At 48.2% G+C, this 13,584-nt stretch overlaps 1 protein-coding gene across 1 annotated transcript in view; it reads left to right on the top strand.

The window, feature by feature from the left end:
* TOX2 (TOX high mobility group box family member 2) overlaps positions 1-10,579 on the top strand; it is a 141,325-nt gene extending 130,746 nt beyond the window's left edge. Inside the window, exons 7-9 of the mRNA XM_009284581.2 lie at positions 1,647-2,054; positions 4,161-4,291; positions 9,454-10,579. Of these exons, the coding sequence (XP_009282856.1) occupies positions 1,647-2,054; positions 4,161-4,291; positions 9,454-9,490 (576 nt within the window). The 3' untranslated portion in view covers positions 9,491-10,579. The remainder of the gene's footprint in view (positions 1-1,646; positions 2,055-4,160; positions 4,292-9,453) is intronic.
* The last annotated feature ends 3,005 nt before the right edge of the window (positions 10,580-13,584 follow it).

Raw genomic sequence — 13,584 nt, 5'->3', positions numbered from 1 at the left:
GCCCCCTGCTCCCTCCCCCCCCTGCCAGTGGCTGTTCCTCGCCCAGCTCTCAGGGTGTGAGTGCAGCAAACGAGGGAGCACCGGCAAGGGCAGGAGGATGAGGCTCGCCATGGGTGACACCAGGGACTGGCCCTGGGGAAGGTGACACCCCAGCCCTGGGCTCACTGGCCAGCGCTGGGCAGCAGCCAGGTGCCAGCGTCCTGCCTGCACCCTGGTCCAGGCACTTGGGCTGTTCCAGCTGCGCAGGGGGTCCTGCTTCTCCCGTGCACGCTCAGCCGAGAGCAGGGGTTTTAGGGAGTAAAGACCCATAACCGCGGGTTGATGAGCATGTGAGCACATACATGCTTAACGCACTGCGGTCAGGCAAAACCCAGAGAGCCCATTTCGGCGCCTAATAGTGAACTTTCAGGGGATTTCAGGTTCATACAGGAACTCCCAGTGCTGCAAGGCTGCGCCTGGGGCGGCGATGATGGGCCTGGTGTCTGCCCATCCCAATCCTCCAAACGTGGACACCCATCCCAGGGGACCTCGCACCTTGCCCTCCTCCATGCCTTCAGAGAGGGGATATGGGCATTTGCTGCCTGTGAATTTGGGGTGGCTCCTGCAGAGCTTGTAGGCGTGCTGGCTCAGGGGGATGCGCTGCCCTTGGGTTGTGAGTATGTGTATCAGGTTGTTTTCCCTTCAAAGCTTCTCCTTGGTGCTATACCACACCCTCAGTGCTTAGTCATCGCATTCAGCTGCCATGGGAAATAATGTGATGTCCCAAATCAACCATCATCTGCAGGATCCATGTGATTGTGGTGGTGGGCTGGAAAGGCTCAAAGCCCTTGTACAGACATGAGCACTGTTAGCTGTCTTAATTTGTAAACAGAACAGCAGCAAGGACAGAAAAAGGGGATTTAAAAGCTCTTCTTGGTCTCTCTGCAAACCTCTGAGGGTCTTGCCTTGAATGTACGTAGCAGCAGTGTGGGGCAGGTAGCATGGAAGGCATGGAGTCACCGCACTCCATGGCTTCATTTTTTTCCAGTTTCTCCAATGACCGGTTCTTTGCAGAAGAGCAACTTTGTTTTGAGTAAAACAGCACAGTGTGATCCTGGCTGCCGGGTGAGAAGGGATCTGGACTATCATTACAGAGCCCATCGCAGGACAAAAACCTCATTGTCCGAGCCAGAAAATGTCCCGTTGTTCTTCTCTTTTTCCTGCAGAAATGAGGCCACCATTGTCTTGTGCGTTATAGACCCCACCAAGGCTGCAGGAATGCGCAAGATTAGGAAAGCAGAGTTTTTACAGTCCCATTCGTTCTCTATTGGAAGCAAAAGTGATTTTGTCACCCACCTGCGTGGACCTAAGGAGTGAGCTGCAGGCGGGCGGTTTGCCTCCACGCCAGTTAATGCCCCTCCGGTGCTCCAGGCTCTGCCGAAGGCACGGTTGAATTACTGGACTTTAATTTCCCAGATGTGGATACTGCACCCAGCCTGCAGCAGCCCAGCGAGCCGCAGGGCTGGGAGTGCATGTGCTGGCTGGTGGGAGAGGAGCAGGAGCCGCGGGGAGTCCGGGTAGCTCGGTTGGACAGACGGACCTCTCGGGACACATAACGATGTTTCCTCCCTTCCTTCCTCATCACCTTCCGTTCTATTTTCCCACAGAGCTCTGCCGACCAGGGGGAGACAAAAAGTGCCCAGAAATCCACCTTTTCCAAAATGACCCCCCCCAAGCAGCCCATGTACCCGATGCCGCCGCAGGCTTCCTCGCCCTACCCCAGCCTGGGCTCGTTCCTGTCCCCATCGGACCTGCAGAACTACCGTGGCCATCCCCACCCCAGCCTCTCCAGGACCCTCACCTCCAAACCCATGCTGCCCAGCATCAGTGCCTCCCCGCCACCCTCCTTCCAGATCAGCCCCCCCCTCCACCAGCAGCTCTCCTTGCACCACCCGCAGAGCTCCCTCCTCAGCCAGCCCCTCAGCATGCAGCAGGTCCCCCAGCAGCCCCTCCTGTCCCCCCCCATGGCACTACAGGTACAGCCCCCCATGAACGCCTCGCCTCCCGGGCAGCAGGTAGGTCCTCAGAGGGAGAGCGGGTTTGCGGCGTGAAGCACACCGTTTCCCCGCTTCCCATTGGGTCTGCTGGTTTCTGGGTGGCTTGGGGTTGTTGGGTGTCGATGTTGTCCCCAGGGGAGTCTTCTCCTGGCTCCATCAGCCTGCAGATCTCGTAGTTTGGGGGTGACATTTTCAAGAGTGCTGAGCTGGGAGCACAAGCACCCCCACAAATGGGGCAGATTTGTGCAATGTAGCAATGAAGGCTCTTTCAGCGGGGGAAGACGTGGGAATTGGGGATGTCCCTGTTAAAAGCTCCTTGTGCGCCTCGTCCCCCAACCTCATCTGGTCATCTGAAAAGATGGGTTGGATAGTCGGGGAGAAACCCCTCTCGTGATATTGCTGAGAGAAGGAGGGACTAGAAGGGCATGGGCTAATAGCAGGGATCCGGGGGGGGGCAGGGCAGGAGGAGGAGAAAAAGGACAAAGGGAATGTCACAAACAAATATAGAACCAGTATTTTTCCAAAAACTACCTGGCAATAGGAGAAAATGACTTTTGTGGCAGAGAGCTGAGAGCATGCAATGTGTGCTTGCATGTATGCTTATAGCAACAGCATAGCAGCAAAGCAAATCCTATAGACCCGTGCTATGAACGTGTAAAACCTGCTGAAGCAAACCGTCCTTAGCCGTGCCCAGGCTCAGCACAGCAGCCCACATTCGGGGAGCCAGCCTGCGGGTTCAAAGTCTCTCTTCTTTAAACCTGCTATTAAGAAAATGTATCCGGAGGAAAAATTGGCTATAGCAAAAAACATTTCCTATACCTTATAGAGAACTTGCCAGTATACGAAGGAGGAGATGAGTGGATTCCAGAGTTTCTCCATCTGGAATATGAACTGGACGAACTATTCACAGTGGAGGACATATGCTCTGAATTCACAGCTGCTACCATTTACTTGATGATACTTTTAACTGTAGTATTCACCCAGCTGGCTGAATAATTGTGTTTCACATGTTTGCTAGCTATATATCACAAAATTCATACAGTACTTTAGCAATGAACAAAGCTTTTTTTCCCCATAATGTGACCTATTCAGTTTGGGGCTAACTTTGAGAAAACAGAAATTGTTAATTTGGGAACAGATATTGCAGTGGAAGAAAAGCAAAGGAGAGCAGGGATGTGGAAGCACAGTTATCCCGGACCATAATAAAAAGACAGCACGCGTGGAAAGGTCAGATCGTCAATCAGATTTTAATTTCTAACCTGCTCAGGGTATCCCAAGTAACTTCTCCAGCACAGTGATTGGGCTTTGGCTCTGCATAAGCAAAAGTGGATTCTGTAATTTGGTGATAGTCCAGAAATGAGCAGAAAAGGGGATCCTCGTGATCGCTTTAATTGGGGTAGTCGCTGTTGCTGAGGGCAGCATTTTGTGACGCTTCATTCCACATACGTTTGCTAATCAAAAATTAAATGTAAAAAAAAAACAAAAAAAACCACTGCCCTAATTTGGATGTTTTGGAGGAAATCGTGTTCTTGGTCAGGTAACTACCATGACTCTTGCTTATATACATTGCCTAATGTTACCTAATAAAGCCAACCCAAAAAAATCGGGAAAGCTACTCAGTTTTCAGATAAAACGGTCCCGCAGCATCCTTGTTAAATTGCCAGCAGTGACAGCTGATGGAGAGAGCCTTGCTTGTGTGGATGTCCCGTCCCTTGTTACTGTACATTATGATGGGGTAACGCATTACTGCAAAGGGAGCTGCACTTGAAGTGGAAAAACGATTTTGATTGCCAGCATGCTGATGCAAAGGCTTTCATGGCCATGCGTCGTCTGCAGCCGTTCACCACCCCCCCGAGGAGGGAGGTCCTGAAAAACAAGAGGGGGGAAGAGGGATGTAAAACAGATGTTGCTGTATTGACACCTGCTTGCAACATCTCGTGCTCTGCAAGGTCCCACCGCGGTGGTTTCAGGTCCTGGGCTTGGACCCGCTGCTGTCCCTGGGGCTCGCCTTGCACTCTGCACTGCCGCGTTTTTGGGGCAATGCATGTAAACGTGTTTATGCAATAATATGTTTCTCCTGCGGTGTATACTCCTGTAACCCTTCCTTTCCTTTCCACCCTGCAGGACTTCTCACATATTTCGTCTGAGTTTCAAAACAGTGTTGGACCCCGTTCGCCTGGTGCATCAAACCCTCCAGGAAGCACTGAGTGGGACAACGACTACCCCAGCAGAGAGTGTGGGATTAACCACTGCAGGCCAGTAGACAAAATAGCACATTGCTAATGCACTTTCTATTATCTGAACTGTGACAGTGTACAACAGCTGAGAATCTGCCCTAAAATGTACAGCAAGTTGGTAGGCTAATTATGGTCAGTGAAGTTCAAGGTTTCCTCTTCTCTGTAGGCTCCCTGAAGTGGTGCTATGGAAGAGGGTAGCTTAAAAATCACAGACAAATCCTTCATTGGACATGAAGAGGTTTCCTTTTTTTGTGTTTCCATCCCATTAGCAATGGATGAGTTTGACATGTTTCCTTCTAGAGCAGGACAGGGAAGCCCAGTCTCCCAAGCAGAGTCTCTGGAGGTTTGAGGGTGGCCATGTCCATAAGCAATGTCCTTCTGTTCCTAAAGTGATTGTCTTTATCGTGAGGCCACAGCCTCCTCTAGTTGTCTCTAGCAATGGGTCCCTTATCGGTCCTGGGGTTTAACCACAATAGGGTACAAAGCCTCATCCTCCCAAGAGCTGCACAATGCTCCGGTCCCCTGCGCCTTGCAGGAAAAGGCCACCGTCTTCTGCACAGATCTTCCCCCTTACGCCCTACAAGCTCTGGCATGAACATGCCAGCGTGAAGGTCTGCTCAAATTCTACAGTAAATAAAAACATCAGCATAGTCTCAAAGCTGGGGAACGGCAAGGGTGTGAAATCCGTTTCCAACCTCTGCCTACTCCACTGCTCTTGGCTCAGCAATAATAGTTTAGAGACTGATATTGTGCTCTGTAAAACAGGTACGTGGTTTGCTGGGAGAGCAGGTAGGGAAGGAGGCTTGGTAGCTTCTGAGCATTGTTTGATTTGCTTGAAGTACTGGAACATAGTGCTTTCACTGGAGATAATAGCAAGCTCCCAGCCTTTTCAGAGCACAGCTCCTGTCTGTGCCAGCAGTGCACTTACAATTGCTGGGCTGGGCACAGACTGTACAGACATTTATTTCTTTCAGGGAAATAAATAACTTGCTGAGCCATTAGAATATCGCTGCTGTCTGCCTGCCTGAGGGTGCTCAGCTACATGGATTGTTCTGGGCTCTGCCAGCGACCTTTGTGTGGTCCTTCCTCAAGCCTCTGCAGACAACCCAAAAGAAGGAACCTGTTTGGGACTTGATGATAAAAGTCACTTTAGATGCTGTGGGCAAAATGCTAAAGATGCTTGGAAGGTTATGGCACATAGATCCCAATTTCCAGAGGTGCTGAGCAGAGGCAGCTCCCACAGAAATTAGTCCCCCTAGAAATAAGCATCGCTACTTAGGGGATCAGCTGGGAAAACACTTGATTCTCTCTGCAAATCCCACTGCCCGGGCCCCATGCAGAAAACTCAGGGCACTCTAGAAATGGGTGAAACGTTCCCATAGCAGTCAGGATATTGAGTTTTGTGTTGCTAAAACAAGCTCTGTGACATCTGGCTGGAGTGCTGTATTGTAAGCAGAGGGCCCATGCAATTCATGATCAAAGCTCATGCATTTCATGCCTTTGTCACAGCAGAAATATCAAATTTCATGGGTTTATTGCAGCTTCCTGGAAAAAAAATCATTCTAAAACCAGACAGATTATGCAGAGACTTCCAGATAATTATTAGAGTAGATTATAGCAATGAACTCAGATGGATATAGATCAGTACTGCAGAGAGTGCTTAGTGCACCGAAAAATGTCGTCGTCTCTGTTAAGGAAGGAGCCCATCTCCAGTGACTAGAGACACATGAGCTTCTGGCAGCCCAGCTCCCAAAGCTGACTTGTTCTCATTTTATTGCAAAGCCTGGTGCGTCAGCAGTGCCATCACCTCCTGCTCCTGCTAGGCCCCGGTATTTGCTGCCTAAGTGCATGGTCTGCATTGCTTGTAGCATCCACACACATTTGTAGGACTGCAGCCCCGGTATGCCTCAAGGTTACACTCATGACAAGAAAAGAGATGATCTGGTTATCATCACCTTCCTGTCTGTACTGCTTTCTCCAATGTACTTTGCACTAATTTGCAAGTGACGTTCAAAGTTACCCTTGGGCTCCTCCGTGGCACCTTGCCATGAGCCTGCATGAGGCTGCAGGGTGAGCTGTGTGCCTGAACGGCCCCGGCAACCAGCAGGACTTAGGCAAAGCAGTGGTAAAGGGAAGGCAGATCTTGTTGGGTTTGATTCATCTGTGCAGTTTTAGGTATAATCGGGAAGTCTCTGGATCATGTAATTGCCCATTTCAACCTCAAAACGGCGTTCAGCTTAATTGCAATTCAAGCAGCACTCTGAGGATCAAAATCAGCAATTGGCTGGAAAGAAAAAGGATTATTTTCTGTTGTGATGTGTCTCAGCTGTAGACTCCCAGATTCCTGAAAGAGAGGATCGTACCAACCTCCCCAGCACACAGGCAGTCCTGTCTTGCTCTCCGGATTAGGATTTTTATTTCATGTCTGACCTTGATATTTCTTTAGCTTCCAACGTGTGTTGGCACTGAGTTAGCTGGGGTAAAACCTCCCAATCCTACATTTTCTTTTGGGTTTGTCATCTAGACAACTTCTGAAAACCTAACAAGGTTGTCTTTCTCTCTGTCCTTCTCCATCTAATAAAGGAACTGCTGTAGGTTGTTGGGTTTTTTTTCCCCAGCCTATCAGTGCTAGTTAAAATGCCATTAAATGACACTTCTTCCCTTATACCCCTCAAATTCTAGGATCCTGTGAGCAGACACTCCTTAATTCATAAATCAGCCATGTTAGAGAGAGTTTTAAATGTTTCTTAGCTGATGCTCTCCTCATTCTTAATGATTTTGTGCTTACTGACTTCCATCCAATTTTGCTAGCTCTTTCTGGGCTTAAGCCCAAGCTGTCCTAGATTGCTAGCAAAGACACGGGTAGCATTTCTCAGTTCTTGCTTAGTATACGACTATCACTTCCCACAAGCAACTGCAGCATACAATTTTACTGCTTTTTGCCATCATACCACAAACTACTTATGTAGTCCCCTGTCTCCCTCACCTGACAGCCTTAGTCTCGTGCTTGCTCTTTCCCAAGGCACCCACTGAATACCTGTGTTTTGCAGTGACTTTCTCCAAGGGAACTAGCTCACCTGTATCAAGGGTGCAATCACTTGCAAATCTTTCTTAATTCCTCGAGGCACCTCACTTGTTTTTTCTGCCCTGTCTTCTGATTACAACTCTTTCCATACCAAAGCTGTCTTCAGGTTTTCATTTACATTTGTCTCCTAGCATTTAGGTATTTTGGTGTTAACACCGAACTGGATTCATCTTTCTATGTCCTTCCTCTCATTTGCAAGGCAAGGATTAGGTTCTTTTTGGGTACCATCATTTAGCAACTTTTCTCCCCTCTTCCCCCTCTCCTTTGGGCTAAAAGATGGGACGCTCTCAGTTATGCCTTGTCCAGACGCACAAAACAGTGTACAGCCACTTCATCCGGACACTTACAACCTCGCTAATTCCTGCTAACGTTGAAGTGATCCTCTCCACATGGGGGAATTTTCCAAATCAGAAACTAAATGAGCAAACACTGTAAAAAGGCAAGGATACACCATCACAAATGCACTTAGTTTGGATTCAATTATTTATGGTAATACTTTGTAATGAACTGGGAAATGTTCTGTAGCATATTTTGTAAAATTAATGAAGTTTTAGTACTGGAATACCTCACTGCTGCTCAGTGGCATTAAATCTTTGCTGAGTGCAGTAGGGAAGACTGCATTTTAAATGCAGATTATAAAATGTGGAGATTAACGAAGTGCAGACTCTTCTGCGCTCTATCAGAAGACAGCTCTATCAACAGCAGCATTACCTTGCTGTCTGCTGTTTCCCTGTTATTCCACTCATAAGCCCACCCACACTGGAATCTGCTGAAGCTTTGTAATGTTCTTCACCACCTTTTAAGGCCAAGATGTCTTTATGGAGCCAACGATGTTTCCATGAGGTCTGTGTAGATAATAAAACCCATTAAAATGCCTGGGTTTCAGAGCAAAACCCACACAGGACGTCAGCCAGGGGAGAGGGACTTCAGCCACTCCTCTCTCTACTATGTCCTGAAAAAAAGAGCACCTGGGTTCCCTCGTAGGACACTGCTGGTGGCAAGTTAAAAGTGCCAGCCAGCCCACATGGAGGGTTGAAGTACCAGGTACCACAGACAGGGAAGGGAACGGTGATACCTATCTGCACACCTTACTGTAGAGCCGTCCACACGTGGCATGTCTCGGTGGTGTAAGCTGGCTTCCCTCTCTAGGACACACCTGGATCTCTTGAAATCAAAGTCATTGCTTCGATAACATGCTCAGTTCAAGATCTGGTGGGCCAGGGTTGTGCAGAGCACACAGCCTGACTGCTGTCCCACCAGTCCTCCTCCGTAGCCTCCTGCCAGTAAGGCAGCACCGCAGTCTTCCTTGGGTTCCTTGTACCTCCTGCTGTCTTCATCAGACCCACGGGAAAGGCCGGCTAATCCTGCTGTCTCAAAGGTTTTTTCCCTGCACTTCCTGATTATTAATTTTTCTAGTTGTACTTATTTTGGGAGAGGAGGAGAGAGGCATTGAGCAGATGGTGTCTCCTGCTCGCATGCTCTTCAGCCATGAAACTTATGTAAATCCTCCTGGACACCCGCAAGCATCTTCAGACATAAGCCCCTCAATCATATTTTTGAGACCCCCTACTCCTTATGCAGTGTCAGAATGACACGTTTCATCCAAAAGCAAGTGTACATTTTCTAAATCTCCATGGCTTAGTGTCAGTACAATGTGTGATGAAGAAGGGGGCCAGTGGCCAAGGGGCTGATTCCAGGCGCAGGGCTCCACAGCACGATGGTGGAGCTGGTACCAGCATCACGCTGGTGTGCTCTGCAGGGGAGTCCAGAGTTGGCCCTCCCCTGCAGCCCCAGCAAGAGCAAAAATTAAGACAAAGGAAGGAATTTATGTCTTAGCCCTTATTGTTGAAATTCAGGAAGAACTAAAATTGCACCAGGCTCTTACTCTTAAGTGCCTTCTGCTTGGTTCATCTCTGCACACTGGTCCCTTGGTGCAGACCACTTTATGTTTTGCTTTATGGAGTGCCATAAAAACCATGGCGTGGCTGAAAACGGGTGTGCGACTGGGTGTACAAATGGTAATTTCAGCTCCCCCAGGTGACTTCCCGGCTGTTTCCCTGCCCGTCTCACCTTCTGCCTCTCATTTCTCTTACAGCATGCTGCCAAGGGACAAGGCACTCTACCTCACCTAAAACTCAACATCTGTTTTTGAGGAGGCTCAGACAAAGGACACTTGAGAGGGTCTATCTTACAGACTACCCGGAGAGGCACCGAGCAAGTCGTACGGACGAGAGAGCTACCACTGCACCTCGTCGCTGGCTTCGTTTCCAGGCTCTAAGAGCAGTTTTCTTTTATTATTTTTGAACTCTAAAGTCTACTTTCCATGGAAGCCCAAAACCTCATAAATCATGAAGAACAAAAAAATAAAAAAATTAAAAAAATAAAATAAATAAACACAAAGCCAACAAAAAAAAATAAACTAAGGACACCATTTTTCTGCTTGCCATCAGCTTAGCTACAGACTATTTTCCTAGTGAACTGCTTTTAGACGCAGCATAGGCCCAGGTCTGGTGTCCTACAGCATTAGGCCAGCTCAGTAGGAGGATGCACTCTTTTGACTTGCTAACAGCACTAAACTTTGTGCAAGAAAATGTGAAGTTTGTGTGAATATTGTACATGCAAAGGCCTTGGATGTCTGGCGAAAAAATGCAAAAAATAAATAAAAACTATTGCTAGGTAGGTGGGGGGAGAGAGCAGAAGGCAAAATACGAGAGGAAAAATGTGAAAAAGATCATGAAAATATAATTTGTTGGATAGTTGTAAGTAGTTTACTAAGTGTTTTAGAGCTGTGCTAAAGACATCTTTAAGATTTTTTTGTGAAAAAAATTAGTAGTTTACTTTATAGTAAAAGCATTTTATATTAATTGTAGCACATTTTTTAGTTATACATAGAAGGAAGATGTGTATAAAAAAAACAACAAAAAAAGCCTGCCAAACTTGTTTCTATTATTTGTACAGCAAGAAATGGACAATTTATATCCATGTTGTATGGCATTATTATATTTTTTCTGCCATATGTCCATCTATTTAAAAATTGCTGACAATGATTTTTGTCTATTTATGAAAAATTAGAGAGCATAAAATTGATTTCTCATAAGGTGCATTTTTGGTTTTTTTTATTTTTTATTTTGTTTGATGGTGCTGCTTTCGCAGCACCTGGCACATTTGGTTCGCAATGCTTATCTTACCTTTCTTTATAATAAAACATATGAAAAGTAGAACTGAACCAGTCTCTCCTTATTCTGGGGGCACACCCTGGAAATCTCCCGGCCAGCGAGGTCCCTGCCTTGTCCTTGTCCTCCTCAGCTTTCCCACCCCTCGCTCCTCTCCCATCACATCCTCACTTGCTTTCTCTTCCCCCCCCCTTGCTCTGGGCCAATGCTACTTATTAAATGTATCTGCGATCACCCCCAGCAGTGAAAGCTGTCACTGAGCAATGGCAGACAGGCAAGCATTTTCCTTTCATTGTCTTGGAAAATGCCAACTTTATACTCAGCAGAGGGTACTTTCCTTTCTCAAGCAATAACTTGTTGCCCTATGCATTTGCTTACAAAGCTGTCCCATGCCCCAGCCCTACCGACCCTCCTCCCTTCTGCCAACCCGTGAGCAGACAGAAAATGTCCTCACAGACATGGGGGACACCAAGCTGCCCGGTGGCCACCAGAGGATGCCCGCAAGAGCCCCATTTCCAACTTTTCCTAGGAAGCGTGGATGAGAAGGACACGAAAAGGATGGAAAATTCAAATGGCATAAGGATGGAATTGGCATTTCCATCCTTCCATAGCAAGGATGGAAAATTCAAATGGCATAAAAAATAACACAATGTGAAATTTCACACCCTGGGCCACCTGCCTGGAGGAAACCTGTTAATTAATATGCCATTTTAAGCCCATTTGTAGACGCAGCTTGGCCGTAGGAGTCTCACCACATTGTGTCACTAGCACACGAGTTACTGTCATTTAGATAAGGCCCAATTTCTTCCCGTGTGCATTTAAATGGAAACGTGTGAAGCTGGGGCATGGCTGTGTTCCTCATGCAATTTGGGGCACCGGGTCTCGTTCAGGTCCAAATGCCACAGCTAAGATCCTATCTTGCCCCACTGCTACCTGTCTATGATGAACGTGGCATTAACATTTATGTTCTCCAACGACTTGAAGTAACTTTTTTAAGCTTTCAGACCATTTCAATGAACCAGGGAAGAGCTCACCCTTCGGAGTTAAGGGCTTTTTCCATGAGGTAAATGGTTGTTTTCATCACCTAATGGTTTTACATGTGCTACAAAAACTTGCTGCCGTGCCCTGTGCCTATTGCAGTAAGTCCCCATTCGAATACCAAGCCCCAGCTCTTGCTGGCCCACAGGCCACTGGGCAGGGCAAGGAACACATGGTGGGAGCTGTCCTGCTGTGTCCTCTGGTTGACACCTGCTGTAGCATCATCCCACACACCCTGCTGGCACATCAAACAAGACCCACCCCAAAATCCCACCCAGAAGCTGCCTGCTCGGGGTGGGACAATGAGGAAGACCTTCTGAGGTGGATGGGTGGTTTGGGGCATGGTGGGTTTGGACTAAGCAGTCCCCAGCAGGCCACCCTGGATGCCGGGAGAGGTGGAGATAACGGCACCGTGGCAAGGGACGGCAAGTCCCTGGAGCTGCAGGACCTCGCAGAGGCTTGCAGAAATCCAGGCAGGTCACAAACTCCTTCTGCAATCAGCCTGACATAAAATCTATGTTCTCCTTCACTTCTGAGGCCATCACAGTGTTATTGCAAGGCGATTGAGTGGCAGTCCTCTCTGCTGAGAACATTAGCTTTCTCGGCACGAGAGAGAGATGCGAAATCAAGATGTAACTCCTGTGAATCAACTTTCATTAGAGCAGTTACACTTTTAACCCCAAGCTTCCTTCTCTCTGCAAGCATAAACAGAAAAAGTGCCTGTTCCTTGTCCCATTGACCATGGTGACTCTATATTCTATTCTCATATAAGCACAGCAAAATCTCACCAACACAGCACAACAGCTGTGGAGATGGGCAAGCGAGGAGGGCTGCTGGATAAAGCTAGAAATGTGGGACTCTTCCCCGCTGGTGGCCAGCGTAAGGCCATGAAGCTCCCCTTTTATCTCTGTAATCTTGAGCCATTTGAAAATAAAACGAGGGGCATCATAAAACTTCCTGAGGTGCAACACGAGCAATAACATCTCAGCCCAGCTTGGCTAGCTAGCGGTGAGCAGATAATTACCCTGCAATATCAGAGCCAGGAGATTTCTTCCAAATATGCAATTATTAAAATAGGGGGGGAAGTAGGACATGAAGATGAAAACCTACTTTGAGTTATCACAGCAAGGAGATAGGACTTATTCCAGGGAGAGTTTCTCAAATGTTAATTTTTTGTGTGTGTAGCAGGTAAGCGGCCTTGAGACTCTGAAATCACAGGGAAGCCATGTCCAGCCCTGGGAGGAGATCTGGAAGAGGTCTTCACTGGAAGCATCACATTACACCAGGTCCCTGTGCTTTGCCTTTTCTGAAGAAAGGTGCCCGTCCACGACGCCCAGCAGCCCCGTGGACCTGCGCCCAGCAGGCAGCCCCCGGCTGCATCGTCTTTGTGTCACTGTGACGGTGATTTTTGAAGCCGTTCAAAAGCCTCCACCGAGAAGGTCTCCTTGGTGGCAAGGTGACCTTGCCAATTTAGGACTGACTGTGCAAAGCAATACCCATGCTTTTAACGACTTTCTAGCCAGCCTACTAATGTTACTGTGGGCTGCCTCTGCTTGTCTGCGGGCAGGCGATGGCCAAGGGCTGGTGGCTGTCATGGGGCAGCCATGCAGGGCACAGCGACCGACCTCCAGCCGCAGCAGTGCGGGAGCCACCTCGGGGATGCAGAGCAGTTGGCTATTATAGAGCCCGGGGCATTAATGAGAAATTGTGAGATGTTCCAGACCACTTTAATCCCTACTAATCTCTAAATTTGCATGATGGCAGCTGTGCTTAAATGATATTCCAGATGTTGGCTATTTGTGGTGGACCTGGAATTGCTCCAGGGAAGCGACTGGGAGCCGAGCCGCCCATCCACCATCAGCTGTCTCCTATGAAATGCATCCAGTCTCCACTAACAGGTTCAGCCCCAGCCCCGCGGGCAGGCGAGGCCGAGCACCCGGGGGCAACGGGCCAGGCAGTGATGGCACAGCTGGGTGAGCTTCTCCCTGGTCTCAACCCTTGGTCTATCATTAACA

Source organism: Aptenodytes forsteri, unplaced genomic scaffold (assembly GCF_000699145.1).
Source record: "Aptenodytes forsteri isolate BGI_AS27 unplaced genomic scaffold, ASM69914v1 Scaffold215, whole genome shotgun sequence".
In the NCBI taxonomy this organism is placed as follows: domain Eukaryota; kingdom Metazoa; phylum Chordata; class Aves; order Sphenisciformes; family Spheniscidae; genus Aptenodytes; species Aptenodytes forsteri.
The sequence above is the reverse complement of the archived record's forward strand: the minus strand, read 5'-3'. Positions and strand labels throughout refer to the sequence as shown.